Source organism: Leuresthes tenuis, unplaced genomic scaffold (genome assembly GCF_036924035.1).
Source record: "Leuresthes tenuis unplaced genomic scaffold, fLeuTen1.0.hap1 SCAF_6, whole genome shotgun sequence".
NCBI lineage: Eukaryota > Metazoa > Chordata > Actinopteri > Atheriniformes > Atherinopsidae > Leuresthes > Leuresthes tenuis.
This window is the reverse complement of record NW_027325360.1, coordinates 17,804,183-17,823,323: the sequence shown is the minus strand read 5'-3', so window position 1 is coordinate 17,823,323 and position 19,141 is coordinate 17,804,183. Positions and strand designations below refer to the sequence as shown.

General features: G+C 40.4%; 3 protein-coding genes across 4 annotated transcripts; 1 reads left to right on the top strand and 2 right to left on the bottom strand.

Annotated features, from left to right (window-relative positions):
- Positions 1-28: 28 nt before the first annotated feature.
- usp30 (ubiquitin specific peptidase 30) lies at positions 29-5,523 on the bottom strand. Of its 2 annotated transcripts, none has more exons than XM_072387958.1 (13): positions 5,335-5,523; positions 3,763-3,872; positions 3,487-3,660; positions 3,298-3,401; positions 3,123-3,221; positions 2,928-2,973; positions 2,747-2,841; positions 2,584-2,643; positions 2,390-2,476; positions 2,144-2,224; positions 1,809-2,031; positions 1,613-1,721; positions 29-1,347 (listed from the first exon to the last, which is right to left on the bottom strand). In XM_072387958.1, the coding sequence occupies exons 1-13, from the start codon at positions 5,403-5,405 to the stop codon at positions 1,080-1,082; spliced, it is 1,527 nt and encodes a 508-aa protein (XP_072244059.1). In that variant the 5' UTR covers positions 5,406-5,523; the 3' UTR covers positions 29-1,079. The 2 variants fall into 2 exon arrangements, with proteins under 2 accessions (XP_072244059.1, XP_072244060.1); XM_072387959.1 differs by lacking the exon at positions 5,335-5,523 and adding an exon at positions 5,043-5,273.
- A 1,322-nt stretch (positions 5,524-6,845) lies between these two features.
- svopa (SV2 related protein a) lies at positions 6,846-14,230 on the top strand. The gene is made up of 16 exons (XM_072387956.1): positions 6,846-7,097; positions 8,061-8,218; positions 8,332-8,417; positions 8,514-8,612; positions 9,102-9,173; positions 9,391-9,515; positions 9,604-9,667; positions 9,760-9,885; positions 9,974-10,102; positions 10,219-10,292; positions 10,431-10,507; positions 10,626-10,730; positions 11,158-11,269; positions 11,362-11,443; positions 11,561-11,650; positions 11,748-14,230. The coding sequence occupies exons 1-16, from the start codon at positions 7,063-7,065 to the stop codon at positions 11,946-11,948; spliced, it is 1,635 nt and encodes a 544-aa protein (XP_072244057.1). The 5' UTR covers positions 6,846-7,062; the 3' UTR covers positions 11,949-14,230.
- LOC140309895 (D-amino-acid oxidase-like) lies at positions 14,225-18,562 on the bottom strand. The gene is made up of 12 exons (XM_072387957.1): positions 18,463-18,562; positions 17,793-17,993; positions 17,571-17,685; positions 17,093-17,169; positions 16,727-16,792; positions 16,089-16,143; positions 15,814-15,918; positions 15,637-15,719; positions 15,201-15,318; positions 14,833-14,931; positions 14,602-14,753; positions 14,225-14,529 (listed from the first exon to the last, which is right to left on the bottom strand). The coding sequence occupies exons 2-11, from the start codon at positions 17,984-17,986 to the stop codon at positions 14,628-14,630; spliced, it is 1,038 nt and encodes a 345-aa protein (XP_072244058.1). The 5' UTR covers positions 17,987-17,993; positions 18,463-18,562; the 3' UTR covers positions 14,225-14,529; positions 14,602-14,627.
- Positions 18,563-19,141: the final 579 nt, after the last annotated feature.

The following is a 19,141-nucleotide window of genomic DNA, read 5'->3' as shown; positions in this document are numbered from 1 at the left end:
TTACTTTAATAAATAAAACTCCCAAGTGAACGTTTGCTTTACTTCTTTTAATACCTGAAAAAGATCACCTCCAAAGACTGCACACAAATACATACAATCTCACATGAAAAGTGCAAACACCACACCAGATCACTTCTCATTTTGTGTGTTTAGTAGGAAATGGCAGTCATCTGTTGCTCACAATTGAAAATAATTCAGGGTAACTTACCCAGATATGGTCAAGGTTTGTTAACAAGATCGATACCTATCTTTTGAATGTGGTCACCATGCCGATTGGCTGTGATGCGTCATTCGTAGGAAGGGTCCCCCGTTGGACCATTAGTGGCAGCACTCGTGGTTTCTTGCGTTAAAAATCTTGAGCGTTAGAGACAACATGGCACTTGAACCTCAAATGTGCAGCCCTGCATATCACGACAGTGTCAGGGTGATTGGAAACAGCTGAAATCGTGTCAACTGAAACATCGTTTCCAACATAGTTTCCAAACACTGCTAGGAATGATTAGGCAAATTCGATTAGACGACTCGGAGCCGGAGTCGAGGTAACCCCGGCCCATCTGGCGTTTCTTCATGTGGAACAATTTCTATCGAACATCTCTGAGAAGTCTGACTTACCTACCTTTGTACGTGTAATTTATAAGCGATGGACAAAATAACAAGAACATCTTCATGTATCCTGCACAGAGCTGAGTCAACGCTGTAAGGTTGTCACAGGCCTTGGTGGACTTAATATTGTCAAGTGTTCCCGTTTTGTTTTTTTTGTCTCAAAGAAACCAGAAAGTCACATGGAACTGTTACAGAAATTGTTACAAGTGTCTAAATAAGCCGGTTACATGATCAATGATATCGGACTTAAATCCTGCAGGTCCATTATCTTTGGGATAAAAGGCTTCCTGCTGTGATCGGAGCAGCAGGAAACGTGTTCACAACACATCATACGTGATGTTATTATCAAAAACTATTCATAACTCTAGGATGGCTTTCCTCTCTGGTCTCCTCGCCACAGAGCAACCCACCGCTGAACATGTAGTCCCTGCTCTGCCAAGTGTGACAGTTCGACCGAAGTCAGTCAGGCTGCGAGGTTACTCCACGGGGGGCGGGCTGAGACCTGGCCGTCGAATCCTCTCGTAGAAGAGCATGTAAGCGTTAGAAGACAGCACCTCGTGCAGGCTGGCTTTGCGTACCGAGTCGTCAGACACCCAAAGCCACTGTGAGCTGAAGGGTGAGGAGCAGCGTGGTGAGGAGGGGCTGCGGCGGTATGTGACAAAATGTCCCGAGTGCATGTCACCGTGGTGAACCAGCACAGCCGTGAGCTGGAAAAGGTACTCCGAAGAACTGGAGGGAAAGACACTGATTAAAAGAAAAAAAAAAAGAAGAAGTGATTAATTATCAGTTTCATACTGGGCACCGTTGAATGTTTTGTTTCACAAAGAAAAAGTCTGAAGACAAAGCCGTCGAAGCTGAATCCAACTTTTGAATGCATCCCTTTGCTCACCACTTAAAAAGGCTCACCCTGTTCAGTTTGCTACAGATCACAGTGGCTAAAGTGAACTAAACACCATTCTGTAAACCGACAGCTTAACTTGAAGTTTCGTTTAGCCGAGGCAGAGTTTACCTGTAGTCGTATGTGAGGCCAAGCTGTGGGTTCACACCAGGAGAGTGAAGAAATACAGAAGGACAGCTTCCATTAGAAAAAGGTTTGTTGTTATTAAGATGCTCTGCATCTGGAAAAGAAAATACAACAACTGCAGGGTGATAAAAAGCAAAGTAAAGCGCATCGACATTTGATACCACAGACTTATTCAGCACACCAGTTCCATTAGCTGTGGGCCTTTCAGTGGAATCAGCTCCATTATCTGCCTTTATGGCTCTGGGAGCACATCTGGTCCTCTGACTCCTCTGTGTGGAGCTGCTGTGTTTGTAGCGATCCATCGACAGATACTCTGCGAACTGCACATGCTCCTGACGTTTAATGGGAGTTCCTTCGCTGGACCACGTCAGTCTTTGTAAATGGATACAGAGGCACTGCGGCAGCTAGCAGAAAACATCAACAAACCAGCTTTAGCTGCATAAAGATGTTCCAGCAGGCAATGACATTCTCAAGCTATTAACGTTTTCCTAACAGTGGCGTGATGAGCGCAGTTACCTTTCCAAGTTTAAGCTGCTTGACAAACGTTGTCCTCTGGCTTTCTAGAACTTGCCCATTTATTATTGTGCTTTGTTGAAACTGAACAGAAATGATGAAAAACAGAAACGAAAAGAGAAATCAGCACATGGCAGGTCTGCAAAGAAACAAGTGGACTCTTGTGCTGTTAAAGGTAAGACACCAGACAGACTCCAGACAGAGTAAGTAGAACATTTTGGTAACACAACGCTCCTAAAGCAAATGTACCTTGGTGCAGTTTTCACACTCCACCTCTTTGATGGTTTCTGAGGAAATAAAATGCTGCAGGCACTGATCTAATGAGATAAGCCGACCCTGATGGCAAACAGAGGAACGCAGACAGAAAAAAAACATTTAATGAGTGGTGATACCACAACAATACTGCCAAGGAAAACTCACGGTTTCTTGACATTCTTTCTTACCCACTGAGGAAGAGGGATGGACAAGGAGAGGCTCTCAAATGAGTCGTACCGCACTGGACTCTGAAAGAAATGCGCAGCAGAGGTAGAAATCACTTAACACAAACTAAGGCTCTATGCACTTACACTACCTGCCTGAAACAAACAAACAAACAAAAAGACTCACTTGTATTTCGCAGCGCTTGCACGACATGTTGCTCGTTAAACGACCATGAAAAGGATGCTGAGACTTCCAGGGACCTGGTATTGGATGAAGAGGAGCTGCCAAACCAAAAAGGAACCCGGATCAAACGCATTTCTTTTCGGTTTTCTCATTCACAGCCTACGATTTGAGATTGTCACCTTACCTCGACTTATGCAGGCCATAGTTTTCTGATCTTGATCAGGGAGACTCTGATAAAAAAATAATAATAATAATAATAAACAGACAGAGCTGACAGAGGACATTTTTGTCATAAAAACTCCAGCGGGGCAACATGCGAGAGAGATTTGTGTTCATTTTGAGGTTTTGGGGGCTTTGCAAGTAGGGGATGGTTTCTTACCTCAAGGGACTGCATGTCGAACAAATGAGTGACTTTGGGTTGATGATCTCGCTCCTCTTCCAGAGAGGATGTGAGGACATGAAAAAGTTCATGTGCGTCCTTTGAAAAGAAAGCAATACGGGTTTTAATAAAGCACTGCACCGTAAACTGCAGCATTACTGGTTGCATTACTAACCTGCTCTTCAAATGAGCTAATGTGCCAGCGGTACAGTCGGAGAACATCCAGCAGGCATCCAGCATCGAGAACGTCTTCCTCCCCAGGCTCATCACTGGACAGAGCTGTCGTGACGCAAACCGTGTGAAAAAGCATGACTATGAGCACAGAGCGTTCTCTACAGTCAAATGACAGACTGGGATAACAAACCTTTGAGAAGCTGCAGCAGTGTTGTGGACAGCTGGTTGTCTTTGCATGACTGGACTGTGGGCAGACCTGAAAACTTCTCCAGCCACCTGACAAAGGACGGACACGCTGCCAAGCCCTGAAGCAAAGAGTTCAAGAAGCAGGTGTTGCCCAAATTTAACAGACCGGGAACCATCCCTGTTAAAAAAAAACAAACAAACACATTTTTGGAGTTTACTGCAATGTAGCCCGTGTCCTACATACAAGCTACACAAGACCCAGTGTAACACAGATCCTTACCTCGCTTCCTCTTCTTTCTCTCTGTAATTGGGCCCCAGAAAACGTATAATCCAGCTGCAATCGCAGCAGCAACCCCTCCGATAACACCCCAGTTTTTAATCATCTTGTTTCTGAAGAAAAAGATGTCAAATGTTAATAAAACTGAAGAATGTGTATGAAGGGAAGTGAAATAGGAGATAAAGGAAAAATGTTATAAAAATAAAAACAACAGACATTTGCACCAACTTACCACATTATCATTACTATCTACAATATTATAGTGACAGTGTATGTGGTTTTGTTTATTTCCCTCATCTAATTTTCTATTGTAATGGTCTTTTATCCTCAAACTGGGGTTTTGATTGTTTTTTCTAGCAATCCTACAATTGGTTCTCTTGGAGGTCTCATTACCTTACAGATCAGATTAGCCTCCACTGTCCCAGTTTAGTTTATGGGCAAATTTCTAATTACTCAAGGGGGAAATAAAACAGAACATTTAGCCATCCTTCCATAGTCTTCTCCTAATCAGTGGGCATAAATGATTCTGATTACCAGAGTGCGATGCGCCTGCTTAGAGGAGCCCACGGCTGCTGATCATTCAGACAACCTTTGAATATTTAGAAAGCTTTGAAATTGGCACCACTTGGCCTTTCTTGATGATGACTGTGAACATGTTAAAACCCCAGCAAGGTGTGTGACTCATTTTAAATCATTTACAAAGGAGCTAAAATCTCTTGGGGAACACCAGGTTGCATGCACTTCTTTCTATTGTACAAAAAAATATTGTGATATTGTTGTACTGCAACGTGCAGAGCAAGCAAAGGTATATACATTTTAGTTTCAGTGGATTCTGTGTGTCTGGGGCGGCAGGCAGTATGTTGTGTGTCCCTCCTCTTTAAAGCAGTGTGCAACGAGGGGTGGGTGAGTTTGGAGCGTTAAGGGAAACTATGTGGGTTTGAGATCATTATAATTCTATTTTCAATTTAGTCCATCGGCTTGCTTTTTCCTCTGAAAAAACAGACAAGTCAACACTTAACGTGAGCCAAGTGAATCTAAGCTTATGATAGTCTAACCCTCTTTCTAATTAGTTTAAGTGTGGCGGAAAAACAACGTACGACACATCTTCATCAGACTCTGCAAACACACTCCCGTTTGACCTTGCTCTGGATAGCAAGTTTGAGATTTATGTGTGATGCAATGCTGCTTTAACGTTACTTCTTCACAGCTCCTCTGACTTCTATGTAAATACTAACCAGACACAGACACCAGACTGGCTAGCTTTAGCGTTTAAGCTAACTTACCGAAAACACCGAGGTCAGGCTTCCCTCCGAGCGTTATGTCGACTGCATAAGTGTAAAACATCCAAGCTGAACGCTATCTTAACACAAAAGTAACGTGTCTAAATAATGTCAGTGCATATGTCCGTCGGCAGGTTTGGAAACATTCAACCAGCCTCCGTGTTCGCAGTGTCTCTCTGCGCATGTAACTGTTTGGCTTCAATGTGCGTCGGCGGCCTCATGACCCTGAGTGTCTGCTGCCCCCGTGCCCTAAGTCTAAGCAGCAGTTGTTGTTTGCCAAATGTAAAGGTTTTACCTGATTGTGGGTCCTGTGCCAAGAAACTCCCCGATAAGCTTATCAGAGCTTTCAGGTCTGCACCACAACATCCTCCCGTCTCCTGGGAACTCTCGTTTTGGGGCGCGCGTTTCAGCACGGGCCCATGATAGAACGCACAAAAAAAGCGTTACTCCATTTACACTCCGACCACCAGAATGTTAGGTATGTTAAAGGAAATATGTGACCAACTAGAAACAAGGGGTTGAAAACTTTTGATCAGTTAATCATTTTCACATCACGGTCTGAACTCGTGCCACGTGTGTTAAGTTTGTTACCCTTACTCATGTTATGTTTGGCCTCATGTTTGTGTAGTTTACCATAGATTCTGCAGGGATTTAGTTGAAAAAAGGAAAGAAAAAGCAGTGTCTAAAATTAATTTGCTTTGTGTCCTTGGACGTTTATTTTAATAATTTAGGAGTATTTTACCTCTCTGAAACACATCTGGGTTTTTACTTTTTTAAAAAGATATTTTTGAAAATTTGTAAAAGGGGAAAACATGTTTAGCACACTTCATGCGGTCATAATCCAGATAATATACACTTGCCCAGAGGTATGAACATAAACATGTTTTAAAAATACATTGCAACAATAAAAACTGTTTTTGAAAAAAAGACTTCCTTGAATAATTGGATTAAAAATAACTAACACAATGTACATTTTGTTTGCTTAAATCCCAGCAGATTACGGGGTAATTGGGAATATGTTATCAGATCACAAAAATAAGTAACTACGATCAACCCGGATTACTTCTACTTGCACTTCTATTGAATTACATTCCGCAAGTAGCAACAAAAACTCATCTACATGCTTTTTTCTTCTCACATTTGTACTTTACTTGATGTTAATTTGTCTGATATTAGTTTATATTTTAGATTAGATTTGTGGATAATGCCGGTGCTTATGGATAATGGCATTAACATTTCGATTGAGTGCACCTTTTGCATGTCAGAAGTAAAGGCTGACATTACAAACCTACACAAAAGAATCAGCATCTTGCCTGCTGTACGATTATTTTACGAGCTGTGAATTTTTAATTAAATAGAAGCAATTTATTTGTTCGGAAAATTACTTAAAAGGAAATAAACAAATTCAAGTGAAAGAAGAATACCTTTTCTGGGTGAATCGGTGTTTCAGAGTTAGCAGTGTTACATTATGAAGTAACCTCAGTATTTGGATTAGATCATATATATTTGAGTTACTTTATAGATTATGGTTATTTACCACTATCAATTAAATGCATTTCCTCGAGTTGTTCTGTTTTAGTAATCTATTTCTCTTTCCTTTAAATAGTTTTAAACATTCTTAATTTATTAACCCTTTGTAAAGCTTAATCTTGTTATGAAAGGTTATGCCACTGGGCTAGACAAGAGGTAGTTGGATGTTGATAAATCTTATATTGATAATTTGAACGAGTCTTTGGAGCACCATGTGAACTGAAATCTCTATCGCTCATCACGCCTGTCTCATCGTTTTTTCTGGGATAAGTCTTGTCCTATAATCAGCAGTCGTGTAGCAGATCCTCCTGAGCTCATACTGTCCACAATGCGTCCCTGCGTGTGTCGCGCTGTGTCTCACGCAGGGCGGCCTCTCATTGGCTGCCGGGGGACACCAGGAGCAAGTCGCTCTCCTCGGTGCTGAAATCGCTGCTCGTCGCGATAATGTAAACGGCGATGAGGCAAAACAGAGCGTCAGCCAATAAATACCAAAATGGACGATGATCTGTTCCAGCTGAGACAACTTCCGTGAGTAGACTATAATCTACACACCGAAGCGTGTTTGCTTTTAATCTTTCATTTTAACCACGACAGCGTGTTTGTCCGACGTGTTGCCCTCTGACTGCTTGGTGTTTTGTTTGATTAGCTCGCCAGACCACAGATAGTCAGACATTCCTCAATAGCAGTATTTATTTGACAGCATCCATGCAGTTAAATCGCCGGTACATTCATTTGTGATTTAAGAAAGATGGATATATCGTTGTATTTTTTGCCTCATCTGGTGCTGTTTGTTTACAGTCGCAGCCTTTTCCTATGACCTGTCATTTATTCACATGAAGCATGTTTACTGTGATTCGTAAGCTGATTAAGTTTTCCGTCTTAACTTGTCATTGTGTTTTGCTGTCATGACTCAGTACATTATGTGATTTATTCAATCCTAGCTGCATACATTAATTAAGCCTAAGGCCAGTCCATAAAAGTGGCTGTCCTAAGGGACATTTCTTAAAGACATAGAGGCAATCCTAATCTTCAGAAATTATATGTTGCCACAGGAATGTCAATCTTTCAAATTCTTTATTAAAAGATAAAACATCTTACAAATTAATCTTAGTCAGGACGGGAATCAAGAATAAAATCACAGACGTACCTCAATGGACATCCCATGATCACCATCCATAGCAGTGATGCTTCAAATTGCAAGGAGGCTGCCTTATGTAATTACTGTGATTAAGACATCACCAGCACACTCCACATTTTCTGTGAGTGTTTCATCCTGAGCAAACTATTAATTATCAGCATGTGGAAGAAAATAACCTACTTTCCATCTGTAGAAAACAGCTCCTATCACCAATCCAAAAACCTTAATTTCTTATCCGTATTCAGCTTTGCCCTGGCATCAGTCATTTGTCTTCTGATCCATCTCACTGTATAGACCTTAGTCCTCCTGGGCTTCGAGACAAAAATATATATGTTTTTTGTTTGTTTTTGTAGTGTTGTCCGCTTCCGTCACACAGGAGAGAGCACACGCTCTGAGGAAGATGTGGAGAACAGAGATCAGGATGTCAGGACAGCAGATCATACTGATCTGGAGTCCGAGGCACTTGCAGAGGGAGCTCCAGTGCCTCGAGAGTTTGCCAATCCAACTGACGGTACCGTATAGCAGGGTCTCAGTTTCTCCCATATTTGTCCTACACTTTCCCTTTAGACTCAAATAATGTTTCAAATGTGTCCCTCAAGATTCCCATGTTTCTCATTCCCTCAGACACATTCATGGTAGAAGATGCCGTAGAGGCCATAGGCTTTGGGACATTTCAGTGGAAGCTCTCCATCCTCACTGGACTGTCCTGGGTGAGAACTGCTCATACATCAAACACGCCCGATACAGGATTTTGTGTCCTCTGCATGTTTATTTATTAAACGTTCCTGGGTTTTACTTGTGCTCAGATGGCTGATGCCATGGAGATGATGATCCTCAGCATCTTAGCCCCACAGCTCCACTGTGAATGGAGACTGCCAAGCCTGGAAGTGGCGCTGCTCACATCGGTAATGGCTTAGAAATGTCTGTAAAGTGCTCATGTCTGCAGTTCTTTCTGTCTGCTCTGGTAGTTATTGATTAAGAGCATGGGGAAATGAGTGCTTGAATAAAGAACTGATCAAAAATGTAGGAAACAAAAGACCATAAGAGTTTTTAATGTCATTGGATATATGTTGCAGAATTGTGATTGGATTGATTATCAAATATATATTTACCCATAAAAAGGATATTGCAAAGCTAAAAGATAAAGGAAATGATGGTACTGTTGAGGCATTTAACTGTGCATGTCATAAATATTGGTATATATTATGTAATTGTTCACTGTTAATGAGAATATTTTACATTTTATTGGCTAAAACAAGACAAATTGCTACAATTTCACAATATTCTTGAGATGTTGTGCTTAACATCAGCAATATGTAGTAGTATTTTAGCCAAGTGCATGCTAGCCTGTGCAACATGACCAAACCCACTGACATTACTTGCTCTTTTTACAGGCGGTGTTCATTGGGATGATGATCAGCTCCTCTCTTTGGGGAAACATATCTGACAGATATGGCAGAAAGACAGTGAGTGCTGCTCAAAATCCTGTAAAACACATAACATAAGATAATAATGAATCCATGTAACCTTTTTGTTACTGAGTGTTCAAACTTTAGCGTCTGACTTTCAACATGTAAACATTTGATAAATCATGAACATCTGGTGTAGAACATCCATGATGTAATATCAGAATACGCAGAATTTGAAATAAAATGTCAGACCACGTCTCTGCTTTGCACACAGGGTTTGAAGATGAGTGTGTTGTGGACTATGTTCTACGGCCTCATGAGTGCATTTGCACCCATTTATGGGTGGATCCTGGTCCTCCGTGCACTAGTTGGCTTTGGCATTGGAGGGGCGCCACAGTCGTGAGTACCGCTCTTTAATCTATCAAACATTGACCTTGTATTAAATGATTTGAGTTGGGATTTACACCAAAGTGTCCCTTATTATAAGGGTGACCTTGTATGCTGAATTTCTGCCCATGAGGTCCAGAGCCACATGCATCTTGCTTATTGAGGTATGAGTTACTTTGCACTATGTCTCACACATCACTACGATAGTAAATGTCTTTTTTGCTCTTACAACTAATGTTTTCTGCTGCATTTGTAGATATTCTGGGCTCTGGGCACTGTGTTCGAAGTCCTCTTGGCAATCCTGGTGATGCCCACTCTGGGCTGGCGCTGGCTTCTTGGTCTCTCTACCATTCCTCTCTTCATCTTTGCCATTCTGTGCTTTGTAAGTATGATAGTCTTGAGTGGTTGTACAGTATTACAGCTTTATCAAATTACATATTTATTTTTGGGGACGGGGGATGTTGTAACAGTGGCTACCGGAGAGTGCTCGATATGATGTGCTGACAGGGAACCAGGAAAAGGCTCTGGCCACATTGAGGCGCATCGCCACAGAGAACAGAGCCCCCATGCCTCTTGGGAAACTAATTGCTGCCAGACAGGTACCTCACACTTTGCTTCTGTAGGACACATATCCTGAGTGTAATTTAGACATTACCCATGTATAACACTCTGTCACACTGTCAGTATGGATTTTTGTCTGTTTCTTTTTAATTAGGAAGATCGTGGAAAGATTAAAGACTTATTTTCATCACACTTCCGCTGCACTACAGTTCTGCTGTGGTTCATTTGGTAAACGACTAATTTTCTTTTTGACTCTCCAAAGCCTTCTGATCTTTTAGTGCATAGATATTTTACTCTATGATTTCTTTAAATTCACTCTTTTAATGTGTTTTTGCATTATTTCAAATTGCATCTCTGTCAGCGCAGGTTTGCAAATGCCTTCTCTTACTACGGACTGGTGCTGCTCACCACAGAGTTGTTTCAGGAGGGAGGTGCTTGTGGAAGTGAGTCAGACAGAAGCCTTTAGACACACAAAGACAGTTTTTGCAAAAAAGTGTCACAAAAATATGGCAGAGCATTAGACCAAGCAGATGCTGATTGCTGTTTGATGTCTCCCTCTAGTGTCCAAAGGTAACAAGAAAGAGCCCCGATGCAGCTTGGAGTGCAAATATTTGAATTCTGATGACTATAAGGACCTGCTGTGGACTACATTATCTGAATTCCCAGGTACACATAATGAATGTCTTTGAAAGCTATCAAATGTATTCAGTGAAATCATTTTAGGTATTCTTCATAGCTACTTTTACTTTTGTCTCAGCAGTGATTGTTGTTTGTGTGGCATGTTGCTGTGAATTCTAAACTGATGAAAGATTATGTAATATTACATTACTACATTAACTCTAGATAGCGCATTTTATACAAAATTAGAAAGTATTAGTGTAATCGATAAACACTGATGATTTTTTTATTTTTTATTTTCTTACTAAATCTTTATCTTATTAATGTAATTAAAGGACTGTAAGTCATATTCCTGGTGTCATGTTGTAGGATATATATATATATATATATATATATATATATATATATATATATATAAATATATATATAAACATGTAATTTGACTAAGATTACCAATTATGTTATTGCATCATAGGACTGCTGGTAACATTGTGGGCTATTGACCGACTGGGAAGGAGGAAGACCATGGCGTTGTGTTTCCTTGTCTTCTCTCTGTGCATCATTCCACTGTATGGCTGTGTTGGGAGGTAAACCTTGGCCATAGTTAGACTTTCAAACATTTATTGAGTTGCAGACCCTTCTTCATCTGTTCTTATTGACGCCGTTTCATCCTTTGCAGAACCTCCATGACGGTGTTGATATTCATTGCCAGAGCGTTTATTGCAGGAGGCTTTCAGGCTGCCTACGTTTACACTCCAGAAGTAAGATAACTTATCGGAGTGGAGGTTTAGCTTGCATAGTGTAAAAAGAAAAAGCGAACAGATATCAGTGCAGAGACAGGACTAGAGGGTTTCAGCCTCTCTTTGTGTTTTCTGTAGGTGTACCCAACAGCAACCAGGGCTTTAGGTTTGGGAACAAGCAGTGGAATGGCCAGAGTTGGTGCCCTCATTACACCTTTTGTTGCTCAGGTAACATCGTACTGTCATAATAATATGGTATAACAGCAAGGAAATGACAAAGAGTTTACATAAAAACATTTGTTTGTTCCTGGGCTTCATTCTGCAGGTGATGTTGGAGTATTCTGTCTACCTGGCTCTCTCAGTGTACTGCTGCTGCTGCCTCTTTGCTGCCATTGCCTCCTGCGCACTTCCAATTGAGACCACAGGCCGGGGTCTGCAGGAGTCCAGCCACCGTGAGTGGGGACAGGAGATGATACGTCACAGTTCAGGAGCAATCCCCCACTCCAGCTCTGGCTCACAGAGCTGAAGACACGTTGGCTCGGTGAGAGGCGACATCAGTAACGAAAAGAGGCGAGAAGAGGCAAGAAAGCTTGCTGTCTTGGCCCTCTTGTGTGTTTCTTCTGTTTAGACACCACAGTGGCATCAAAGAGCCAAGCAGCACAATCTTTTTACACTGTACCTTTAGTATGTAAACACCACTGCTGCCACAGTGTTTCCACTATATATCTGCACACAGGGTGATTTAGAGAGACCAAATGACCTAAACAAGTGCAAGAGCAAATGGTGGACAAAATGGGAAACTTTCCCAAAGCAGTGAGAAATCTAAGGAGAGTAAAAGAGTTAACATTTGGGTAAAAATAAAAAATAAAAGAACTACCTTCTTTTAAGAGAGCCTTAAAACTACCTATTAAGACCCAGTGAAAAAGCTGCTTCTATTTGCATACTGACCATAAATCCATACGTAAGAAACAGGATTATGTTGCGCACACAAATTGCCTGCTGAAAACGCACAAAGTACGCTTTACTGAAAGTGCATTGTTGGAGTAAAGGACCACTCTTTAAGTCAACAAAGCATTCAGATCAAATAAAGTCTGGGAGTTATTTTATTTAATGGACACTTATGTCTGGGTGAAAGGCCATACTGTACTGTAAGTCACAAACTTCTTCGTATACAGTACACATCTTCCCACGTTATCTGTTTAGTCTTTCTCATGTGTCGGTATTTTTTTTTCCCATTTTAAAGAGAAGTGTAAATAATTCTGTTTGAAGAAATTAGAAAAATACAGGAATTTCTTGGCAATCTTAAAAATGTTAATCTTTACGTTGTTGTATTGATTATAGCCAGGGAACCGATTTGCTAAAACTTTAACCAGAGAATAGCAAGTTCAATGACTGTATATTTTCTTGTTACCACACAAATGGTAGTAGACCCCCTAACATAGTAGGGGTGGAACTTACATTCTCAAGGAGCCAATTTTCATTTCAGCTTTGACATTGCTTATTCATTTCATCCTGAGATGAAAGATGTGTGCTTTAAGTACTAAAACATCAATGTGAGAATTACTCTGCTACTAATAAAATCTGAATAGTGAAAGTGTGACTTGTTAAAGGACTCACTGTAGTACTGTGGCCCCTGAGAAGTCTTATTGAGTGCTGTAGTTGATGAAATAGAAGCCTAACTATTGAGGATGTAAGTAGTGATTGCTTTTGTGTTGGATTGATTAGCTTTTTGTTAGATCTTTTTAAAAACTAAAAAAAACCCAAAGGTTTTATATCTCAAACTGACACCATCACAATGCTTATGGAGGAACTATTTAAAAGGGGATTCACATATTTGATCCATAAAATTTTGGCTAAATGTGAACAAGCTCAGACAGAAAACAAGGAATTCTACTCACACACTGTCATTCAAGCCTTGGATTGCACAATAGTTCTCTTTTTGCTCGGTACTGGCTCAGTTTCAGACTTTGTTGTTCTCATCTATCTTATAGACCTTAAATGAAGTGACATGACCCAGGTTTAAAAATACTGGAATGTCCCTTTGGATTCTCCATGAAACTGCTAACACAGTGCTATTTTCTTTAGCATATTTACAGATTTCATGTAAAAGAGAAAATCTAGGGTTGTGGTTTCCCCGCCCAAACGTTTAGTCATCTCCATTTAAAAAAAAAAAAAAAAAAAGCACTTGATTTGATGCAAATTAGAAAAGACCCCTCTAAGTGTAAGACAGATTACTTTAATTTTTTATTTTCTTTCCGGGACATGACAGACCATGGTAGAGTTCATTGGTGACGTATTGTGGAATTCAGGTATATAAACATTAAAGCTCAAAGTCTTGAACTCAGCAGGATTTAACAGCATACTTTATGTTAACAAAAAGTATCAGGAAATAAAGCCGACTCTTCCTGTGTCCACCCAAATCTGACAGAACGTAGACAACAACCTTTAGGGGACTGTAAACAATAATATGGTTTCGTTATCAATATATCATGCGGCATCTTTTGCTCTGTTCTACCAGAGTTTGACTCTGCTCTCACATGGACCCAAACGGGCATTCCAGCAGGATATGACATTCTGCATCTCTGTAAATATTGTATTAATACCTAATTCAATTGTGGTCTTTGCTTCTGTTTGTAACAAAGTTGACGTGGACAAAATAAAAGATTAACAAGAACGGGTCCTGCAAGCTGACTCTGACCTGCTAGTGTTTGATATTTAGTGCTGCATTAAGTGTCTGTGTGCACAGATTCTTGTCAATGCACTGGATGTAAATGTGTATGATACTAAAGTAAATAGTCTTTCAAAAACAAGCAGTGGATTCATGTTGTCATTTAATGTTCAAAAAAATCAAATGAGTGAATTTATGAGTTTGAATCATTTCATTAACTACAGATTAGATGATCAACCTAATCTGTTATGAATTGATACACTTGCCATTTGTTAATTAATAATTAACTAGAGCAGCAGATGTGTTCTTTCTTACAGCTCACAAATTGTTTAAAGTGGTGCTGTTATCCCTCAGAGATATCTCGACAAGTATCTGTTTGCTTTAGATGTTAGCATGTTGAAAAGAAAAAAGAAAAAATGTCTTTGCTGACTTTGAGCACCTCCAGCCCGCCCGCTACCCGACCGACGGATTGACGGTATAGAAAATGGATGGATGGATGGACTTTGAGCACACCAATCGCCTCTACTGGACACCAATCTACAAGTGAGCTTTAAGACGTTTTCCTCTTTGTTCCACAATCTGACCGAAGAGCCTCGCTGCCTCCTGAGCGCAGCCTCGGTGAATAGTGAGTCCGAAACCTCCGTGGCCATAGTTGTGTATGACCTGAATGGGTGCCACAATGATTTTGAAACTGAATGACCAACTATTCACATTTAAATGCTGCTTTGATGTTTAAGTTTACCTCTATCTTAGATGCACCGGCCTGTATGGTCTCCCACTCCAGTCGGACTTTGCTCCGAACAGGCCTGAGACCAGTCCAGTCCTCCACTATCCTGGCATGCTGCAGAGAAACAAGATCAAGACACAAACAGTCATTTTTACCCCCTGCAAAAAAAACAAACAATAAAATAATTACATAAGTTTGTTATTTTTATAGAACTGTGTGCTGGGAAATGTGGAGTTCACCACTAAATTGTTCACTGTTGCAGAATATTCTGAGTATATCAAATCAAAAATGTGATATACCTCTGTACCACAGAAGACTCACTGTAAATCATTCATAGAGGTTGAGACATTGTGGCATTTTATGGCCTTCTGATATCATCTAACCTTCAGACTTGGCTCAAGCTGACAAGCTTTTTCCCAGATCTGCTGATGGTCGGCGAAATTGTTCTGTTCACTCCAGTTTCCTACCTGGAACACCCCTCCAACTGTCACAAGGCGGCTCCTGCAGACACAGACGTTCTGGGCGCTCAGTAAAACAACTCTGGCCTTCTGGCTTAACTGTACAACAATCCCAAATCAGCCCAAGTCAACATGCTGACTGGATAACAGAGAGCAAACAATGAAACTGCTGCTATAGAAAACATAGTTCAGCCATATGCAGCCTGAGGTGAATTAAAGAAACCAAAACTGCGCAGCAACATGCATTATGTGCAACATGATGTAAATGCAAACATTACACAGAAGTAACAGTGACAGAATATAAACACTACAACAGCCATGGGTGTGGTTGTGAGGTGCTTATCAGTGTTCCTCGCACTACCCTGGAATGATATATGGTGAATTGTAGACTCCAGTGTTAGAGTTGTGGGTAATAATCCAGTGCTTCAGCCATGGGGCATCCACCTTTGACACAGAGATACAAGCGGGTGAAACATCTATTTCTATGGCTAATTCACCAGGGATTTAACTTCTTACATTAAACGCTTCCCACTCTCACTTTTACTATCTGGCCACGGCCCGGTTTCAGGTCGGGGTCTGGCTGCAGCTCTCCCGATCTCATCCCAGTGCAGTTTATGATCACGTCTGCCCCGGCATCTGACAGCTAAAAATCGACCCGGACGATAAGAGAAAACAATATGGTGAGAAAAAAAATCTAGTGAGTCTTTTTTGATGCATGGAAACAATACAAAACTCCCAAGTGAGTGTTATAAGTAGAATTTATACAACTACATACACATTATTGGGGAGTTATAATGAAAAGCACTCGCTAACCTCTCTGAAGGATTCTATTTTCTTGTGATGAAATTTCACACCTCTTTTTTGCAACCTGCAAACAGGAAAAAAAACAACGACTTATCCTGGAAAATACAACTTTCTGACTTAATGGACATTAATGTAAATGTATGGATATTTGGTTTTATTATCTGGGTCTAAGACTGTGTCTAAAAACAGAAACATTAGTTAAATTATCCCCTGTTCGCAAGACACTGTGAGGAATTCTATGTAGGGAGTGAAGAACTAGGCTACACGTTGGTGTGGTGGTCTTTTTCTTTGTGTGGTGAACTTAATATCTTAAAAATTTTGCAAATTTCATTTGAGACATGTTGCCAAAGAGCCATGTTTTTCTTGTTTTAGCATTTCTTTTAAATTTTTTTGATTCCGAGTCAATAATTTGCAAAAAAGCAGAAAGTTGAACCCCTCACAAGGTTTTTTTTTTCTGTTTTTCCACAAAACCCTCAACTCTTTTAGAGATTTTAAGACAGACAGACTTGAAACCATCTAGTGAACACGTAATGATGAATGATGATAATAAATCATGTTGTAAACAGGTGCTACATCAAGATGAAGAGTTAAATGTGTGTTTACTCAACACATTGAGAAGTCGCTTAAGAGGTACGTTGCTCACTCACCAGTCCATCAGCCACGGTAAGTATGATTTACCCTCCACCATGAGAGCCGTGTTGAACCATCCAAAACTGGATGAATCAGAAGGAACAAAGTAAGAACCAATCACAGTTACAGATATATTTCATTGGGAATCTGATGCTTATTAACAATAGACAAGAAAGTCATTTGAAATCCTGATAATGTGCAGGGAGAAAGTTAAAACTGCCCACACATACATACATATGCAATAACTCTCTTTTTTGGAGGACCTCTAGCTGCATGTTAATGGTTGATGGGAAGAGCAGGAAGTTTGAGATGGGAATAGATGCCTGTCTGGTTACCTGTTTGGGCTGTTTTTTCATTCGTTTTGGGTGTCAGTGAGCACTCACTTGTATCCAGGGAACATTTGCAACTCTCGTTCTGAGAGCTGTCTGAAGCCGAGGACGGTGTCCTTAAATGAAGGGTCCTGCAATGAAAAACAAATCATCTTCAACTGGACCATAACACCATCTTAGCTGTGATGTGAGGGCTGGATGCAGAATCCCAATTAACTCTTTGAAAACCCACCCCTTAGTGAGGCCTCTCTGTTGATGTTTCCCAACCACTGCAGGAAACCATCCTTTGTGGGGCTGAACAAAGCTCCACTTCAGTGTGGCTGAAAACCGATGGACTTTGTCTAAGGTTGTTAATGAGCTGTATGTGGTCAATTTATGAATGGTGATTTTTAGAGGTTAAATTGTAATGGTATATGAACATATTTTACAGCACGGGACCTTTGTTCTTTATTGTAAAATGCTAACAAGGCCAAGTCTTATCTTTGAAGTCATATATACACATTAAATCTTTCAAGATCAACGCAATACTCACTGGAATTGGTTCAGTGCAGAGGTTGTACCCAGACTGGCGGAAAATACCCATTTTGACAGATTCTGCTGAGCTGAGACAACTCAGCAAGTAGTCAAAAGTCTCCTTGTTCCATTTTCTAAAGGTAAGTGGATTAAAGTGATGGTATTTTTTTGTGGATAGCAATTAAACTGGTTTTGAAAAATTGTGGAAAATTTAATTACAGTAAAAAGAAACTGCACTCACGTCTCCTGGACATTACCCTTATCGTAAAGGTACGGTTGCCAGAAGCCAGCGGCTCCATCGCTGGTAGTCAGTGGAGTGAAACAGTCTGCATATACCTCAATGGTCAGTGGATTGACTTTTGAGTGATACTGCTCATAGATGCTCTGAGCTGCTGACAGACCAATGACTCCAGCTCCAATCACTGCCACACGCATGTTTGCACTAACCTACAGATACAAAGAGGCTTACTCACCTGGAGGGAATACTGTGTGAACACAGATCCACATGATGGGTGGATATGATTAAGAGAAACATAATTAAAACAACAAATTCCACGCTATGAACTCTTATAAACTGTAATTATTATCTAAATATTTCATAAAATGATGTATACATGAAATGAAAAGCGAATTAAAAGGAAAAGGTTTTTAGTTTATTCCTGTACCAACAACATTCATTTCACCCACTGAACAAGTACAACTCTGCACAACTTCTGCAGTCTACACAGTCTGTTAATATGTGTGTTGTATTATGTAACTTCAGGCAACTGTGTGCATCTTAGTTTAACGGAGCAAAAGATTTATTGGAAGTTACAAAAATGTATGAAGGACCTGCACAATGAACACACTGTCCTGTGTGCAAAGACACAAAACAGAGCATATATGTTTATATAAAAAAAGTTTTGCCTTACCTCAGACTGGGATCAAGCTTCTGTAGTTTCCACTCTCAGTCACCCACAGGGTATTCTGTCACATGGCCGATGGGCGGAGTCTCCAGCCAATCAGTGCGTACGACGCCTTGACGTCATCTCGTTAAAATCAAAGGCACACCAGCCGAGTGTGGAACACCTCAGACTTGTGAGTATAAGTCCTTTCCCTGATATTAACATATCATCTCTCATGTCAAAGGCAATACCACTGACAGATGCATTAAAGCAAAATCCCAAACTGACACAACAAAACCAATAAACATTATCTAATGAGAGATAAATGCGTGAAATTGGCATAAATGTGCTACAATTACACCACCCAGCACAGTTTAGCTACTTTGGTGATATTTGGGTGTGATGATATGAGTAGCATTGTGGCTGGACACGTCTGTCGGCCCATAATTTGGAATAAGGGGTACAGGTCTTGTTCTTCCCATTCTGTCCACATTACTTGAATGCAACAAAAGTAGATTAGCATTCCTACTGGCTTGTCTCTATCAAGTTTGTTTTCAGCTGTGAAAATGAATATAATCAGAATAAAGAGTCAATCAATATGAAATGTGTTAACGGTTTTCTTTTGTGATTTTTTTTTTACACGCACCTGTGTGCAATGCACTGTGGCCTCCAAACAAACAACATGCAATGATGGGTTATTTAAAAA